Source organism: Schistocerca gregaria, chromosome 10 (genome assembly GCF_023897955.1).
Source record: "Schistocerca gregaria isolate iqSchGreg1 chromosome 10, iqSchGreg1.2, whole genome shotgun sequence".
NCBI classification, from domain to species: Eukaryota; Metazoa; Arthropoda; class Insecta; order Orthoptera; family Acrididae; genus Schistocerca; species Schistocerca gregaria.
The window spans coordinates 150,072,184-150,092,166 of record NC_064929.1 but is presented as its reverse complement, the minus strand read 5'-3'; the positions used below and the strand labels follow the sequence as shown (position 1 = coordinate 150,092,166).

General features: G+C 40.5%; 1 protein-coding gene across 1 annotated transcript in view; it reads left to right on the top strand.

Moving 5' to 3' along the window:
* Positions 1–9,049, top strand: part of LOC126293599 (alkylglycerol monooxygenase-like) — a 192,438-nt gene extending 183,389 nt beyond the window's left edge. The window contains exon 9 of the mRNA XM_049986878.1: positions 6,680–9,049. Within this exon, the coding sequence (XP_049842835.1) occupies positions 6,680–6,946 (267 nt within the window). The 3' untranslated portion in view covers positions 6,947–9,049. The remainder of the gene's footprint in view (positions 1–6,679) is intronic.
* The last annotated feature ends 10,934 nt before the right edge of the window (positions 9,050–19,983 follow it).

Sequence of the window (19,983 nt, the reverse complement as noted above, 5' to 3'; positions counted from 1 at the left end):
AGCTGCCCATATGGCGTCATAGGAAAGGGGACAATAGTAGTGGTTGGAGCTCCTTAGTGAACAGCCACCATTCAGTAGTGGACATGTAATTCGACAGCTGAAACTCTCACACAACATATGTCACACGAATTACAAGCTCCTGCTGTTGTCTACAAACAATCGTATTAACATGTTATGACAGTATGAGCAATAAGTTGACAAAAGTAGATTTTCCAAGTCAGTAGTTTCTCACTAGAGTACTGAAAAAGAAGAGTCCCATAAAAATGATCAAAAAAAGCAAATAAAGACTGACAGCGCACTGCCAAAAGGTATCTGATAAAACAAAAGGTATAAAAAAATGCAGCACAACACAAAATGTTGACACTAATGAAGAAAAAGTTATTTTATTTATTTATTCCAGTATTATGCATCAGGTAATTAAGTTCTGTCAACAGAGAGCAGCTTCAAGACCCAAGCACAACCGATTTCATTAATGACTTGCAGCAAATAAATTATTGTAAACTATTTGGCACTAACAGTTCTTCGATTGTTTGAGTGAATGTTTCCAACATTACCAGTGCAACAAGCACGAATTTTCTTGAAAGTGGTTTAGGGAGAAAGTTAGGAGTTGGGGCCCATAATCTTGTGTAATATTTTTCCTTAGATTTTCTGTTTCCCAATGTTCCTGCCATTTAGAGGAATTCAGGAGCATGCATACTTACTTACTTTTTTTATCATCGTAGTTTACCTCACCTAGAGATGGCACTTCTCTTGAATAAAGTACATGACCAATGGTCGTTTTGTGAGAAATGTTTCTTACGTGCCTCAGTTTTACTTCAATTTATTGCATAGTGGGATTTCAATCAGTCTTCTGAACTACAGTATGGGCCCAAAGTCCTGTCATTCCCCTACACACATTAACTGCTATATTACATTTAGTAAATATTTAGCCTCTAGGAACAATGTGCATTACCACCAAACAAAAGTACTCACCAATGATGTCTTTAACTGCCCACATCAGATTGCATCCATTCATTTTCTGTACTTAAAATAATTTGGTGTCAGGTACTGTGACATTTTTCCCAGCATCGCGGCAGTAATTGCATAGCAGGAAAATGTTGCGGATGGAGAACAGCTATTGCAAAGACGTTTGAGCCTGATCGACTTGGTTCTGCAGGACTGAGTTTATGGGGGTTAGTGATAGACATAATCTGAACAGATGGACGTCATTGTTGCAACCCAAGAAGGGAAATCTGATGGCAAGGACATTTGGGCAGATTCCATGAGCCAACCAACAATGCAAGAAACAATATGTGGGACTGTGTTGTGGCTAGGGATAAGGAAATTTCCCTGTATTGCCACAGGTGGAAGGAGCAATAATATGAGAAAATACGCTAGAGTGATCAATTTGAAAGTATAGAATTAATGATAAGTTGGGAGTAATGTGGGTCATGAAATGCTGCACCAGCGATTAGTGCGACCTTGTTGCAGTCTGTTGTATGCCACCAAGACGGTTGACACAGAGGCCCATTAGAAGGGCATACAGTGCACTTTGTGAGGCGACAAGAGAGACGCAGGAAGCTAGAGACGACGACAGACACTGACTATAGTAATACATTAAAAAATAGTTGCAAAGGAAAACATCACACTCCCACAAGCAGCAGTTCACCATCCCCTCACCCCTATCTGCTTTAGCTGCCTCCTAACTCCCATCACCCGGTTGCTTCTCCCATCATGCGCTGCTACTCACAGTCTGGCTTCAGTAGCCAGAGGCGCTGTGTGTGTGTGTGTGTGTGTGTGTGTGTGTGTGTGTGTGTGTGTGTGTGTGTGTGTGTGTGTGTGTGTGTCCGACAAAGGGCTAGTTTTCTGAAAGTTCACTTTCTGACAGTCTCTTGTTGTGCCTGTTTGCGACTCAGCATCTCCACTATATAGTGAGTAGCAACTATCTTTTTTCATAACATTGTTACATTCTAACCTAGATTTTTCACTGTTTTATTTTGCCTGACAACCTTTCTTCCATCCTGTAACCCAGTGCTGTCTTTCTTTCTTACTCTTTTCCAATGCATTACTACACTCAAAGGCCATCCTTGTTTTTCTTCTTTCCTGTGTTTCTCTTGTCACCTTACAAACTGCACTGCACGCTCTACTTACGAGCCATACTGTATCAACCGCCTTGGCTGCACTCCACAGATGGCTACAAGGCTGTCCCAATTGTTGGTGCAGCATTTCATGACCCACATTACTCCTGCCTCTATCATTAATCCTGTACCTTTAAAATAACCACTCTTGCATATTTTCTCATGTTATTTCCTGTACCTTCCTCTGCCACAGGAACTCTCACCAAACCCTTCCCACCACTCCTGCTCCTCTCTATTCCAGTTTTCACCTACTAAACTCCCCTAACCTAGTCACACCAGCTGCCCCCCTTCTTCACACTTATCCACCCCACAGGCCTCTTTTTTTATTTATTTTTCTTTGATCTCATTGAAATGATAATTAAATGAAGACCCAAAGCTGTCGACAGACGTTGATATACAGCAACGTGGACAGTTGAAAACGTGTGCCCCGACTGGGACTCGAACCCAGGATCTCCTGCTTACATGGCAGATGCTCTATCCATCTGAACCACCGAGGGTACAGAGGATAGTGCGACTACAGGGATTTATCCCTTGCACACTCCCCGTGAGACCCACATTGCCAACTTAATGTCCACACACTACATTCATATTGCCCCTGCCCATTACACTCATTACTCGCAGCAGACAATCTTACTGAGCCGCGTAAGAGTTCGGGCAATGCGTGTGCATCCAGCACAGGAGGTAGTCAATGGCCAGCTAGCCTTAACTACATATGAAGATGGTATATCTTCATATATTGAGCTCATTGTGTCTTTACGCTAATTTCAGTTGGTTTACGCCTTTCACTATCGGCTTGCTTCCCCTTACTTCATCCTTTTTGTGATTCCCCCCCCCCCCCCCCCCCCATCCTCTGCCCTTTGTGCTTGGGTGTATTTCTGTGCATTTTATCAGACGCATTTATATGTTATTTACGTATTTTATGCGTTTTTGTCCACCACCATGGATCCTTGCTCCTTCCACCTGCACCAATCCAGGGAAGTCTCCTTATACCTAGCCACAAGCCAGTCCATCATACTGTTCCTGCGTTGTTGTTTGGCTCATGGAATCTGCACAAATGTCCTTACCATGAAATTACTTTCTCCGTTTACTTTCTCCGTTTGCCACAATGATGTCCATCCGTTCAGATTCCGCAGTTCCTTAGCCCTCACCAACATAGTCCTGCAAAACCTTATCAATCGGGCCCAAAACTTCCTTGCAATACCTCCTCTCCATCAACAAAATTCTCCTGCAATGCAATCCCAAATTCCTGGATCCAATATCGCACATTAATACTCATGCCACGTCAAAAAAAAAAAAAAAAAAAAACTCACTCTCTCCCACCACCATACCACATTCAGAGTCTAAAAGGACTGCAAATACAGTCAAGAGCCTTTCCTCAAAAAGCCTTAGCCCTGCAGAAGTATCAACCCTTTCTAAGGCCTCACCTTTTGCCCCACTCCCAAATTCAATCAAGCATAGCTTTTTAAAGACATTCTCTCCTCCTCCTTGTTCCTGCAGTGGAAACACTCTTTTGCCACATACCCTATCAGTAACACTCAATCAAAGACCAATGTTGAATCCTGCCTGATTCAGTTCACTTCTCCATCGAATCTTAATACCCACCCCCACCCCCAAATCACCTCCCGTGAATTTTCCAGAATTTTTTTTACCTTGAACCTAGCCTTAACATAATTCCCTAAATCACTCAACATGCAAACTAACCTTACATTTCCAGAAAGATCCGCAATCCAAGACCTAAAATCTGATCCTGACATGATCCTACATACTGAGAAAGGCTCCATCACAGTTATCTTGAACCTGAAGGATTACATGGCAGAAGAACTCTGCCACCTGTCCGATTCATCCACCTAAAAACCCTACCACAGTGAACCCATTCCAGAAATCCAGCAGGATCTCAAATCCTTAGGCCCATCCCAGAATCTTCCCCCTGGAATCCATCTCGAAACACCCCCGCCACACACCTGCCTTCCTCAATGTGGCCACTGCTGACCTTCCACTGAGAGAACACCTTCAGCCTATTACCCACAACCTTCCCTCCAGTAAAAAAAAGACACTATACAGTTCCTGTTCCTTCATCAGATGGTCCCTTGCTGAACCCTACTGATGCCACCTCCCTTTGCACTGACACCCCTAACGTCTTTGGTCTTATCACTATCTTCCCCAACGCCCAACAGATTCCAAACCTACAAACTCCTTCCTAGTCGGCATGACCAGCTTCATCCTCACAAACAATTGCTTCTCCTTTGAAGGCATTAACTCCAAACAAATTCGGAGTACAGCTATTGGCACCTGCATGGCAACGTCAAAATCCAACCTATTCATGGGCCATTAGAGGAATCCTTCCTAAATGCCCAGAACCCCTCACTCATGATCTGTATTGAGGGTGAGGACACCCTATCCACATTCCTCCTGAACCTCAACATCTCCCCCTCCCCCATTTGCTTCAACTGGTCCTACTTCCTCAATGTTTATCTCCACCTTGAAAGTAGCACCCGTCCATACAGCCTATGGCTGTCACATCTGTAGCGACAAGTAGTCCCTCTCGGATGACACTGAGGCCTTCACTGACCATAATTACCCTCCAAACCTACTACAAAAGCAAATTTACCGTGGTTATCATTCCAGCCACCCACCATCTCCCAAACTCGGTACTATCCCGGACTGTAGCAACTTAATTAAATTCTCTGCCAGGGTTTTGACTACCACTCGTGTCCAGAAATTACCTAACCACTTTCATTCCCATTTCCATCAAAGGCAGTGCTACCTGTGAAACCAATCATGTGATCTACAAGCTAAGCTGCACCCACTGTGCTGCATTCTAAGTGAGCATTACAACCAACGAAGTGTCTGTCTGCATGAATGGCCACTGCCAAACTGTGGCCTAGAAAAAGCTGGATCACCCCATTGCTGAGCATGCTGTCCAACAAGATACTCTTCATTCCAGTGACTGCTTCAGAGCCTATGCCATCTAGGTCCTTCACAAACACCAGCTTTTTTGAATTTCCCGTAACCCTCCTGGCCTCAGCCTTCATTAGTCACTGACCTTACCCCTTACCCCCTTCTTCTCATCGTTTCAGTGCTACAAGAGCCCTCTATCCCACCACTGCACCCACCGTCTTTTTACTTCCCCCCCCCCCCCTTTAACACCCCCCCCCCCCCCCTGGAGCCTGTCTCCACCTCGTCTCTGTACACTCCCACAAGCAGCACTTTTATCATTCCCCAAACCTACCCTACTACCTTCTCCTTACCCTCATGCACTGCTGCTTGCCATCTGGCTTCTGTAGCCAGAAACGCTCTGTGTGCATATATGTTTCTGATGAAGGCCTAGTTGGCCAAAATCTGTTTCTGACAAAGTTTTTGTTGTGCCTACCTATGACTCAGCCTCTTCATTCTATGGTGAGTAACAACTACATTTAAATCTATCTAGATGTAGATTTATATCCAGTCTATGTAAAGGGAATACATCTGCATAGATTAGAGCTATCTAGAAGTACAGAGTGTTCAGAAATTCCATTAGACACTTCTAGAACTTATGGAGGGGAGAAAGCACATTACAATTTGAATAGGAACCTATGTCTAGAGATGTAATGTTCCTGTGCTAAGCGCTCTTTGAAAATTTGTGCGTTAGGTAGCTTTGCAACAGGGTGGTCGTGTGTGCAGGGGCGCCATTACATTGGATTGGACTGGGTGATGTCATTTGATGTCCATCTTACCTCTTTGGCCTGATTCAAGCCTCATTCAAGTGTCTCGGTGTCGTTGAGTACACATTTGCACAATACACTGATATGATCCTTCAGCATGACAAAAAGCTCACCTTGATGGAAGAGCTGTTCGTTTCATTTATAAAATTCGTTATGCATAATGTCCGACTCCATCACATAGTCTTTTCACAACAATTATGCAATGGCTTCGAGTAAGTGGTACTTTCACCGTCAGCAAGCATGACTGTAATGCTTATTACAAAGAGGCCGTACTGTACCACGTTAAAGAGAATCTGTAACGAGTACATAAGGAATTGCACGTGCAATGGATATTGCTCCCAGCACCATGTGGGATGTTGTGGAGGAGCAACAACTACATGCTTACCACCTCCAACAGTCACAGACATGTACATGAGGCTCGAACCAGGTGAGAAAGGTAAGATACATGTCCAATATAGCAGGCAATCTATCACAGGCATCCCCATCGTGACTACCCTGTTGCAAACCTACCTAACAAACAAGTTTCCAAACAGCTGTAGCACGGAAATGGTATGTTTCCGGACAAAAGGTCCTATTCAAAATATTGTGTACTCACTCCCCTCTACAAGTCCTAGAAGTTTGTACAGGGAATTTCTGAAAATCCTCTAGATGTTGTTTACACACACACACACACACACACACACACACACACACACACACACACACGCTGTAACTCTATATCCACCTAGAGGTAGAGCTAGACCTTTCTTGATGCACACTTAAATTATCTAAACACAATCTCGATCTGCCATGATGTAGGTGTAGTTGGAACTGTAGCTACAATTGTGTGTGCAAGCCAGTGAGTGTCTATTTTGTCCTCAGGGTATGAGTCCCGCAGTCGTGCTGTTGTTTGTGGTGTACGTGCTCGCATCACTCACCGCTATCGGGCTGCTGTTTGACAACAGCCCACATGCGAGCTTGCTGGAGCTGGTACGCTGCCTCGCCTTCTTGGCTTACGTCCAGGGCTCGGGGCTGCACGTGACTGGCGGACCTCGTGTCTCAGTCCTGCAGTCCTTCTTTCTACTTTCGTCCTGCTTCTGGCTGCTCAAGGGCTTGCGCGTGCTGCACATCGAGAGCAAGGCGCAGTGAGCTATCTCTAGCACATGCAGTGCCTGCTCGTCCGCTGTCAAGAGTGCTCCGGCACCTACCTTAGTGTAGTGTAGTATAATATCGATGCCTGTCGTGCTGCTGCTGAGAGGTACAGCTCCGGACCGACAGTGGTACGGCAACTGCCTTCCACCTGTGATACTTTACATCACAACATGGCACCCCACAGCTCTTGTGGCAAGTAATGAAGAAAGGTTTAAAACTGTGTGCTGGACAGGGACTTCAACTCGGGCCATTTTGCAGGCAGCTAAGCTACCTGGGCACACGCCACGTTTGCAACTTGTATTCTTCCAGCACTTCTCTTACCTTAAAATTGATAACGAGTCCATAATGATTTTATGCGGCACAGAGACAGTGATACATTTTATGAACAAAAGTCCATCGCCTGCCTGTATTTCAGTGTTCCAGGCTTTAATAAGTGTTTCACAGTGAAATCCCCTTCATCAGTGTTTCCAAAATTCACTTGAAGTTTTTCATTGTAAGCTGGCAGATGTTATTTGAATAAAATATATATTACAACAACTGTACATAATAACAACATATGAGGAGACGTCCTAAGTATCAGTGCATCTCACTGCTAAGTGAAGAGTGGGTCCAATTTCTGATACAGCCAGGAATTATTTCCTTAGTGAGAGGACCAGTGCACTCACTGTGGGGGCATCTGAGGAGCTATTCGAAGAAGAAGTAGCGACTTCAAGGTCTCTACTCCACTTCGTTCAAATGGCTCTGAGCACTATGGGACTTACTATCTGAGGTCATCAGTTCCCTAGAACTACTTAAACCTAACTAAACTAAGGACATCACACACATCCATGCCCAAGGCAGGATTCGAACCTGCGACCATAGCAGTCGGGCTGTTCCGGACTGAAGCACCTAGAACCCCTCGGCCACTGCGGCTGGCTCTACTCCACTTGTCTGTGTTAAATGGGTGCTGTGAGCTGAGACAAAAACCCAGAAACATGCCCACACCTCTCTTACCTCCCTGCCACACAAGCTGATACGGTACATACACAGCTAACCTAGACTGTGACTGCTACTGTTGCCCTGTAATTGTGCTGGATTTCACAGACTTTACCTAGCCAATGAGCAAAAACTGATCCAAGCAGCTCCGCAGTTTGCCCCTAGAGCACACAGTGAGTTGCCCAGAACTGGCAGGCAATATATTTGGAGACTATTTTGACTGCAATCCTTGCTATGTAAACATTACAGCATACAATGTAATATGTAATAATTTGAGCTTATTTCTAATCAGGGTAACTTTTTTTTAAAGAAATGTTTTTGTAAATATATTATAATAAAGTGCTGCAATACCTGGACAGTATTCTTATGGAACAGAGCTTCTTAAAAGATATGTGGCTATATCACATTAATGTTATTTCTGTGGGTCCTTCTACACTGAGCTACTAATCAATATCTTCTGATCATTAGAGGTGAATGTTCATTTTGTTACTTAAAATAGTTACGGTGCTGTCCAGAAGAATTTCATTGCTGTCTGAATGTACATGATCTTTTCTCTACATGTTTACAAGGGTGAAAGAGTAAAAGTGCCATGCCGCTCATGCTTGCGAAGTAAACTGTAGGTCTGTAAACATTGCAAGACCTGATACATGTACTGGAACATATAACTACATAATAGCAACTTATACTGATTAAAACAAGATAGTAATATCTTCTGCTCAATACAACTCTTAACACCCAAACTTTGACTGACTAGTATTTTAGAGTGCCTGCCACAGCAGTGTGCAAGCATGGGTTGCCTTAGTGTTAATTTTCAAACAATTTAGCTACAGTAAGAATCAGTATTTGCATTTCCATTCTGTGGGCTATTCTCAGGCCCTTGACTGAAGAAACATTTTTTCATGCATCCCATATTACACGGTCATTTTAAAAATGTACAACAGTAACAATCAAAGACATTATGCTCACATTTCAGTTACACAGTATTCTTGAAATGTCATAGCTCAATATCATATAATTTATTTAATCACCACTTTTGTGTTCTTCAATTGTATATAACTTTTGATGTATGATATATTGTGTCTCTTTATACTGTATGTTTGGAATAAAATTCTTGCTTTATAACAATTTTATTGCATACACTATCATTCTTCCTTCCTTCCTGTCATTCACACATTGTATTCTGTAAAGCCAATCAGGAAGTTGAGGATGTGCATCGAGTCAGCTTATACATTAACACGCAGAAGCAACCACAAATTATGACTAACACTAGTCTGGTGCAATAACAAGGGAGTCACATTTACACTCTTTCAAGTAAAACGCAAAACACTGTAAACCCATTGGGGGAGAGACTGATCTGTCTTGTCTTTTCCCAGCTTTCATTCAGGCCAGCAGCACACTGTACTATCTTATTACAAAAATTTACAATGATACTTAATGAATTAAAAAAAAATTACACTTGACTTGTACCAAACATAGTTGTATGATGTCAAATAAATAAAAGTTCCTCTGCCAGTTACACCTAGGAAATAATAAGCTTGTCATTATCAGCACTTATTGTCAGCCAAAACCAGCTTTTTTAATGTAGAACAAGGAGTCTTAAACAGATCTTGTATAACATAACCATGCACCAGAATCAAGTGTTTGGTGCAATGAGAAGGCCCCAAACTCCTGACATTGAAAAGTCTATTTCCTTTGTTATTGTGTGTTCATGCCATGGGCAGGTGTCATTCTTGTTACATACCATCCAGCAGTGGACATACCTGGTTATTGCACCAATGCCTTCAATTATGGCAATTACTTCTAAATTACTTTAGTTGTTTTTCTGTAATATACATACATAATTTTGAAAAAACACCCTTCTCCTATACTATACAGTTTCTGTTTTTATGAAATACTTCGACAAAGTATTAATGTAACTTTACAACATACAGTTATCAGTTGCCTATACAGGCTGATTCAGCTGTCCCTACCAATAGATTTTATGCAACTCACAAAACTTTCAAAAACCATTAATGAGAGTTTGTATTCTCTTGCTTGCAATGCGAAAACTGTTAGTCCTATAGAAGAAAATTAACAGGAATTTTTTTTTGTAGGAAATTTTATGTAGTTACTTTTGTACTTGCAAAGGTTTTTGCTGGAGGCCACAGTTTTCAAGAAAAACTCTAGCCTCTCACGAAAATGTATCCCTGTACAAAATGTAACGACATTAAAGTCCTGTTAATTTTATCTACAGGAATAACAGTTTGTACATAGTGAGAGAGAATATGAAGCTCTTGCATGTCATGTTTAAAGTCACTGTGGATTGCATAAAACCCAGTAGCAGACGCAGGTGAATCAACGTGTATATTAGTAAAGCCAAGATCTATCCAACACAATTATAACAGTTATGTGGAATTTACATTCTTGAATACAAGTATTGTGATAAATTGTAGAGTTCGGTGGCTAATGAGGTATTCTTTTACTCTGTTCATCGCTATCTGTAGATTTTCAATTTACTGACTAATGTCTAGCTGTTTTAGACTTAGACTCCAGTCTGAACTTGAGACTGGGATGCGTAGCCTATATGGAAATTATGTTTACTTCTAATATTGTGAAACTGAATGGGAGAGTTTATCCTAAATTAAAGCATGTTATTAAGGAAAAAACACAAAAATAAACAAATCAAATGCACCATGCAACAATCATCTGAATGGGACAGAAATCGGTAGGGATGATACACATGTACAGGCAACCAAATGGTAACAATTTCATTAAAATAAAATGATTTATTTAAGAGAAATAGCTTCAAAAAATTGAAGCAGGTATTCAGTCACAACAGCTGTTCTGTGCTTCAGGAGAGAATGCAAAAGCTCTAAGAACCCTTTCCAACTGAATCGGTGCGTATCTTCTGGCCATAGAGGATGCTACATTGTACTGATAAATGGGACCATACTGTCAAGTTCTTTTGGAACTATTTTGTAATCAGATCACTCTTCACAACATCACATACCTCCTCACTCTGTGAAGTTCCATTTTGTTTCCTCCTCTGGGTGCTTCATTTTTCTATAAGGCTGTCCATTTTTCCTCATTTGACCTATATATTACCAGCACACGGATACACCTTTGTGCACAGCACATTATATGTCAGCACCATAAACATGTTAGAACTTAAGAACATTGTCTAGTTTAACACAGAAAATAAATGAGCAGCAAGACTGTACAACTGTATGTCAGCTGTGATTTCCACTTACAGCTAAAACTTCCCCCATTGCAACACTGAACACTGTGCTACTGTCAGAAATGTGTGGCTCACAAATTCATAAATAATTGGTCTGTGATGAGTTTTTACCATTTCTTCCCAGACTTTCTGATATATATATATATATATATATATATATATATATATATATATATATATATATATATATATATATCAGTACTTCGGCATGCCATGTGATGAGAAAAAAGTATTAGAACATAAGATGAGAGTACAAAAGTTCTACGATGTATGAGCTCCCACACTATCAAAAAAGGGAGGCCAGCAAATAATACTACAAGTGAGAGGTAGACCTGAATAATACATTTTTCATTGTTGGCTTCTTTCCTTTTCTTTCTTTCATCCTGTTTTACAAAGCCCATCAAGAAAAACTTTCAGGGCCACTGAACAAGTTGAGGTACACATTAATAGAAGATGAGTAAATCATAGAAACTTACAAATAAAATCTTTTAAGAGTCAAAATCACAAGTGAATAACATTGACTAGTTTCAACTGATTAAACAGCCAGTTTCAGTTCTGGAATAATACCACAAAATTGCACTAAGGTAGAGTACCAGAAGTGATAACACCAACTGTAATAATCCAAGCATATGTCAGTTACATACCCATTACAAACACACATATAGTGTCTGCTAATGAAATGAGGCGAAGACACACAGCATGCGCCACAACTGTGATAAAGGTTGTCAACACCATAAAGCTGTTCCTCACATCGGAGCATCTTGTAACAGCCTGACACACAGACATGATGTCAGTTCTATGCCAGGCTATGTTCCCGTCGACTCCTAGTCCACGGTAAACAGTAAGAACAGTATTGTGTCGGGTGATGACAAAGTTAGCTAATCAGTTAGATTCTTCAAGTTAATTAGCAAGTTCTTGCATATAGTTGTGAAATGTGTCTTTCAACAGTGCTATGAGAAAAGAGTTTCCACTGAACAGCACTTCATGTTGTGCAACCAATGACAGTCTATTTCATCAGAAGTGTTAGACTGTGTAATATTTCTAGCTTTGCAACCACCATATTCAGCTACAAGCTCTTCTTAAAGCAGTTGAAAAGGCAGCAGGGCAAGATGACATAATGTGGTGTGTGGTACCAATGACAGATGATTTGTTCAGTACAGTTATTGTGAGAAAGACCACCCAAATTGTCTTACTTCTCCATGATTGGCTGCTGCATTTGGAAGGTGTGCGCCAAAATGGTAATCTTCTATTATTAATATTAGAAAAACTAAACTGTGTATTTACTTGCATTTCAAATTAAAGCATCTCTCAATTGTGTGCTATCATTCCATTATTTCACATGTATTAATAACCAGAGGAATAATAAAAAAACTGCGAAACAAAACGGCAGACAAAGCACTTCGATGATATTCGGATCGCACCTGACTTGGATGGTGGGCGAAGTGGTTCAGCTGTGAGATCAAAACTGGTTCAGCAATGTCAGAGGACAGACATGTCTGCTGTCGTCAGCGTGAGTAGATTTCATTAGTGATCATGGTTTGTAAAAATAAAGCTGGTTCGGCAGCCTCAGAGGATGGCCATACTGTCTGCTGTGGTATCAGCTAAGTCTTAACTTGTAATGTCTAATTTGTGAATGTGAAAGCTGTAATTATGGAAATATGTTGTTTATTAATTTGTGACTCTAAAGTGGAATGTAATTGGGCAGTTTCTCGTGTTCTGCTAATAAAAAGCAAGTTGCATCCCAAATAAACAAACTAATTTGAAAATTTAATTATTTCTAAAATAACAGTTCTTCACTTAAAAGAGTTTCTATACAGCCTTAAGATAATGGATCCACGACATTGTGCTGTTTTCTGCAGAGACTATAGAATACTGCAAATTGGTGAATATTTACTAGACGTTAAGCAGGGTGGTGGAAGCAAATAGGTACCTCACATGTACTGCAATCTTAGTACAAATGAGGTCAATGACACGCCATCTGTGGTAACACAGAGGAAGTGTGAAGAAGAGAAATATTTTCGAGAGGAAGGGTTTGTGATATGCACATATGAGGGCGGTTCAAAAAATAAGGTGAATTTTCAAATTGAGCAAGCAATGTACATTCAATTATCAATTTTTTGTTGTTGTTGTGTTGGTACAGATGTCCCTAATGTATGTTCAGTTTCAAGTGTACAGCATACTCCGTTAGACATGTTTTAGTGCGCTCAGCAATTTTTTATTATTATAGAAGATGGAGCAAAGAATTTGCATGAAATATGGAATCAATTGCCATAAAACACTTGAAATGTTGACAGTGGCATAAGGTGACTCTGATCTAAGCAAGAAAAAAAAGTTTACAAGTGGTACAAGCTTTTCCAAGATGGACAATGATGAACCTCACTCTGGACGTCCCAGCATGTCAACAACAGATGATAATGTCAAAGCTGTGAGAAGAAAATTGTTGAATTAACAAAAGAAGTTGTAGAGGATGTTGGCATATCGGTCAGCTCGTGTCACGCAATTTTTTCAGATGTTTTCGGCATGAGACGGGTGTCAGTGACGTTTGTTCTAAAACTTCTCAGTTTTGATCAGAATGAGCATTGCTCAGGAGCACTTGAATGACATTGATGATAATCCTGACTTGCTCAAAAGAGTCATAACTGGTGACAAAACATGAGTTTACGGTTATGACATAGATAATGGTGTTCTTTCTGTGTGCTATATGAGATTGGAATGATAGAGAATTGTGAAGGCGGTTTGATGAACCCTCTGCCGGGCACTTAATGTAATTTGTGGAGTATCCATGTAGAAGTAGAAACCGAAGCCTAATCATCCCAATGGAAGCATTCCAGAGAGCCAAGACTTACAGTCAGGCCAAGTTTGATCAAATTTCGAAGTTTTGCTCACTGTTCCCCCCCCCCCCCCTCCCCAAAATTACCATGGCGTACTGCACCATGAATTTTTGCCTCAAGGCCATACGGTCAATATGGAGTATTACCTTGACATTATGTGCTGTTTACGAGAAGAAATACGCAAAAAAACGTCTGGAACTGTGGAAAACAATTCATGACTTTTGCATCATGACAATGCACCTGCTCATACATCGTTGCTTTTTTGGCCAAAAACGTGACAATCATACCTCAGCCACCATATTCACAAGATTTTGCCCCCTGTGAGTTTTTCCTGTTCCTAAAACTGAAGAGGCCTAGGAAAGGATGAAGATTTTCAATGATTGAGGAAATAAAAACTGCATCGCTGGAAGTACTCAAGGCTGTACCAAGAAGTGCTTATAACAAGTGCTTCGAGGATTGGAATAAGGGTTAGCACAAGTGTATCGTATCTCCAGGGGATTACTTTGTTGGGGACAACATGAACGCTGACGAATAAATAAATATTTTTTCACAAAAATATAAACTCACCTTGTATGTATCACTCCATCTCTCCCTCGAACCCTCTCTTTTTCAACTTGCCACTACTGCTTCTACCAAAGTATATAAATGTACTCACTCTCTGACTCACAGTCACAGCAAAACAAAGTTGTACAATGAAAGATAAGCGTTCATTTTCACTCAACATACTTCAAGTCACACATTTTACACATGCAATAATCATGTCATTCATCATCTGCTTGGAGTCCAACTAATCTGTGACCCATCACAACAACTACGATATTTCAGTACCGATGTTGTTCAGAAGTATGAGGCAAAATATTTCAGTACCAATGTTGTTCAGAAGTATGAGGCAAAGTTTCTTCAGACATGTAAGCAAGTCCAAAGGAACAGCTGCTGTGGCGACTACAGCTGTTATGAAATACATGAAACATATTTGCAGTTGCAAATACGGTTAACCATCAGCTGTATAATGGAATAACAACAGGTTGGAGAAACATGGTTGACAACATATGGAAGTTTGGACCTGGCCACGTACGGATAGCCTGATGCTAAGGTGTCAGCTCAAAGTATGCGGGAAATCCAGATTCAAGTCCTGATTTAGCACAAATTTTCATCGGTGTCATTCCATTATACAACTGATAGTTATGCTTATTCACAAATCTGAAAGCAGTTCATGCATATCACAATGAAGTGGAAGACTTATGTAAGAGACGGATCTCAGTAAAATAATGACAAGTCCAACTGAGATAAAATTAAGATATTCATGATGTAAGAGATAAACTGAGATGTCAATACAAAAAGGGGGGAGGGGGGGGGGGGGGGACGACGACGACAGTGTACGGACCCACTTCAACAGCCATATTGACGTACACTATAACTTGTCAACCAAACCATATTATGTAACTGAATGCTATTGGGTCTAGTTGTATGTGGCCCATTCATTGTTGTAAGCAGACTAATGAGCTACACGTGTTTGTGCTCGCCCACAAGGATAAGACAATATGCTGGTAGGCTGGGACTGAGAACATATACCTACAATTAGCTACAATAAATAAGAACATGTAATATTAGTAATGACAGACAGAAGAAAGATAAATTCAGCAGACCTGCGGTTTGTAAAATGAGGTAAAGTGACTGATAATTTTTATGATGGCCTGGTGGTTTGTTCTTTTGAAACTCACTATACAGAGAATATCTCAGAACTGGACAGCTTTTGGAATGCATTTGGATGCTGAACACCATGCTCTTTGGAACATCAGACACATTATGGATATATTGTATAGAGCATCCGAAGATAGAAAACTCTACTTGTTACAGGAATTTGATATTTGCAGTCTCAATAAGAATGTTCCTGACTTTATGCGTAACTATCAGCAAAGTTGCAATTAGAGATATTTCTTAAATATTTTTATGACCTTTTATAAATTTATTAACAAAACTGATCAAATTTTTACAATTTAATATAACTGAACAGATAAAAAAAATTACTCATCAAGCTGCAATAGAACACACATAAAAGGAGATTATACTTATGCAAGCTTTCAGAACCAGTGGCTCCTCCTTCCAGCAGAAGTGTTGAGGGGGAAGGAAAAAGCATGAAGCAAAAGGACTGGAGAGGTTTACAAGAAGGGGTAGATTCCAGAAAGTCACCCGATACCATGGGTCAGTGGAGACTTACCGGATGGGATGAGAAAGAACTTATATATTGTTTGTTTTGTCATCATACTTTGGAATGTGCTGTTATTATGCTGACTGCATGTATAATCTGTCAGATGGATGTTTGCGGCCATTGCCATGTCTCTCTTGTTTCGCCCAGCCCACAAACTTTTACATCAAGCTACAACTCGCTTACCTGTGGAGTAATTTTGCAACACTCAGTTTGCAGCCTAGTCTATCTTTTCCTCTATTTAATTATTTGTTGTATACCTCTTTTGTTTCCTCCTTGATTTCATGTAATTTTATCACATATTTATGGTCACAATAATTTTATGCATATGTTAGCATACATTTTTCTAAACTTTTATATTATGATACGGTTTTGGATGGATATTGTTTAATTATTTTCATTATGTCTATTATTGACCTATTGACACGTTGTATTTTCCTTGTGGTCCAACGCAAGAAAGCACAGCAGATTACTCTGCTTACAACTCTGAATGTGTTAAGATATTATTACACCCAGAAACACTCTTGTCACAACACTGTTTGGCTGAAATGTTGCTGATATAACAATAATGTATGCAAAATATTGTATACCAAAGTGGAATGTTAAGATGGGGTTGTACTCTGGGTATTCTTCCTTGGTTTATTGTGTTTTTGTATTTTATATTGTACTGACATCTCTGCTTATTTCTTAGGTACTGAATGATATTTTACCTCAATGGTATATGGCATTATTTTATTGCACACCCTCTCTTACATGAGCAACCACTGTGATGCAGACTTTGTCTCTTAGCCTCAGTTCAGAACCAGATATTACAAAAGTTGTGTAACACCTCCTGGTACTCTGCCTTACTGCAATTATCTGTTTTTCCACATCTGAAGACAGCTGTATAATCAGCTGAAACTAGTCATTTCATGTTATTTGCTTGCAGTCTTGACTATTGAAAGATTTTATTAACAATGTAGGTAGGAAAAGATAGATTGCTGCATACTGTAAAGAACACACCAAGTTGCAGACAGGCCATGATTAAAAAACACTAACATGTAGCTTTCAGCCACAGCATTCATCAGTAGAGAGAGAGAGAGAGAGAGAGAGAGAGAGAATGCATTCCGGCCCATGATGCGGGAATGACGGTCGAGTGTGTGTGTGTGTGTGTGTGTGTGTGTGTGTGTGTGTGTGTGTGTGAAGGGTGAGAACAGGGCAGCACGTGTGCTCACCTTCCCTCGCCTCACCCCCCCCCCCCCCCCTATCTCTCTCACACTGTCTGTGTGTGTGTGTGTGTGTGTGTGTGTGTGTGTGTGTGTGTGTGAGGGGTGGGAACAGGGCGGTGCGTGTGCTCACCCTCCCTCGCCTCACCCCCCCCCCCCCCCCCTCTCTCTATCTCTGTCTGTGTGTGTGTGTGTGTGTGTGTGTGTGTGTGTGTGTGTGTGTGGCCAAAAGCTACATGTGTCTTTTAAACATGCCTGTCTGCAGTTTGATGTGTCTTCTTTACAGTAAGTAGCAATCTATCTTTCCCTACACCGCTGACATTCCTACCTGGAGCTACCATTGTTTGTAAAGATTTTAGTATTTTTTTTTTTTTAACTTTACACAAAATTTTTATACATCAGTTGTCTCGATCCTGGTGATGTCATGAACTGACTTTAACTGAGAAAATTAAGAAGAAAACTGCTACATTCACACAAGCTGCTGCCTACACAGTTTTTACAATATAGCTTCTGTTCATCTGCTGTTTGTAGCACAACACAGTATTCACCTGATTACAATGGTCTTTCTCAAACCAAATATTTTCCTAATCTATAAGTACTGAGAGCTATTTGAGTACATTACTAATTTCCACATACCTTAATCTAGATGTACAAGTAATTCATAGAAAGAGTGGATAATGAGGTATATTTGAATTTTCTTTTGAACGGGTAGGGATTCCCAATTTCTTGCTTTATGTTAGATGAGACCTTGATGAATACAGAGATCCATTCTGAATCCTAGACAAGGAAGTAAAGTTTACACATCCACAACAGTTTTGAGATCTTTGAAAGATTGACTAAGTGGCCAACATTTTCGGAACTTGGAGGTTGTCGTCCAACCTGTAAGCCAATGGCCACTATGAGCTTGTTTAGGTTTTTACCAGTGCTGCAGCATGTAGGTTCTTGTTTGTCATTGGCAGAAATCCATAACGAATGTTGATGACGATGTAGAAAAGTGCCAGTATTTATCAGAAATCGTGTTCTATTTAACTGCATTATTATGTTTTATGTAACTGTTGTTGTTTCCATGAAGATAAATGGGAGGCATTTGCTTCGGAATGACCCTGAGAACACTGATGTAACCATTCTGACAGATTAAATGGAGCTTTCCTTCTTTTATTGCATCACTGATTTGCAGCCACTACTTTGATTGCTGTTTTATCTCTGGGGTGATAAAGCACATGAAGTCAGTGATAAACTGCAACACACAAACAGGTGTACTATCTTTATAGAAACCTAAACATTGCAGAAAAAAATTATTCCCACAATCAGTCTTGGTTAATATTCTACAATCACAGATTCCACGTCACGAAAACCTTAGTCACTTTAGATCTGCCTGTAATTTCACAAATCCTCTTTCTCCTAGTATGAAGTCATATATTGCATACAACTTCCATCATGAAGTATCCTAAAGCCACAGACGGTGGTCTGAAAGTACTCAGATTCACACACAGATGACAGTTCTAGGTGAGTGACCTTTTTCTGAAAGTTTGGTACACCATTCAACAAGCTCCATGTGAAGCTACAAGTCTTCCCATCCAGTGGTTGGCTGTAAGCAGCTGCCTGAACGATGCACAATGCACAAATACTAAGAAATGAAAGTTTTTGTACAGGAAGATTTCACAGAAACCAAACTTCATTCGAGGTCCATAAATGTGTATGCCTGACTCGAATTTAAGTGAGTACATGAAACTGTTCAAGATTATCCACATGAAGGACATTCACAAAGTGCAACCACACCACAAATCATCAAAGAAGAGTTTCATACAGTCTTGGAAGATGAGCATATGAAGCTATGTGACATTACTAAGGCTGTGAATGTGCTGGCTACAATCTGCATAAGAAATGCCTATGAGAAAGCTTTGTTCGAGATAGGAAGCCCATTCACAGTAGATCAGTAATAAATTCACACAATAATTTATGAACATTTTCATAAAAACTGGTGATTTTCTGCATCTGTATAAGACAGTCGTGAAACATGGGTTCACCACCAACACCAGGACCCAGCAATCGAAAGAGCGGCCAGAGTCTCGGACTTCAGTGCCCAAGAAGACAATGTCATCAGCAGGAAAAGTCACGGCACGGGTGTCCTCGGACACAACAGGTATTCTGTTAGATTATTTTCTTCAAAGAGTTAAAATAGTAACTGGGGGATATTATTCTAACATTCTAACAGACCTGGGTGCAAAATTTCAAGAAAAAAGAGCCCAAATTTCCTAAAGAAAGAAATCATCTTTTCATCACAACGATGCACTGCCCACAAATTGTCTTCCCAAAAGGGAAAATCGTGGTGGTATTTGCATTATGAATTGTGGTGTTATTCAACCCATTCTACAGATTTGGTTCCCTCAGACTTCAACTCTTCCCAAAATACAAAATCTTTCTTGCTGGTCGGCATTTTTGGTCCGACCGAGAAGCAACTGCTGCTGTACACCAAAACTCTGCAGCACTTTCAAGGGGGTACTACAAAGAGGATATAAAACTACTGGGACAGCACTGGATGAAGCATATTAATGTAATAAGTTCTCATCTTCACTGCTAGGCCAAGCACCTCATATGGT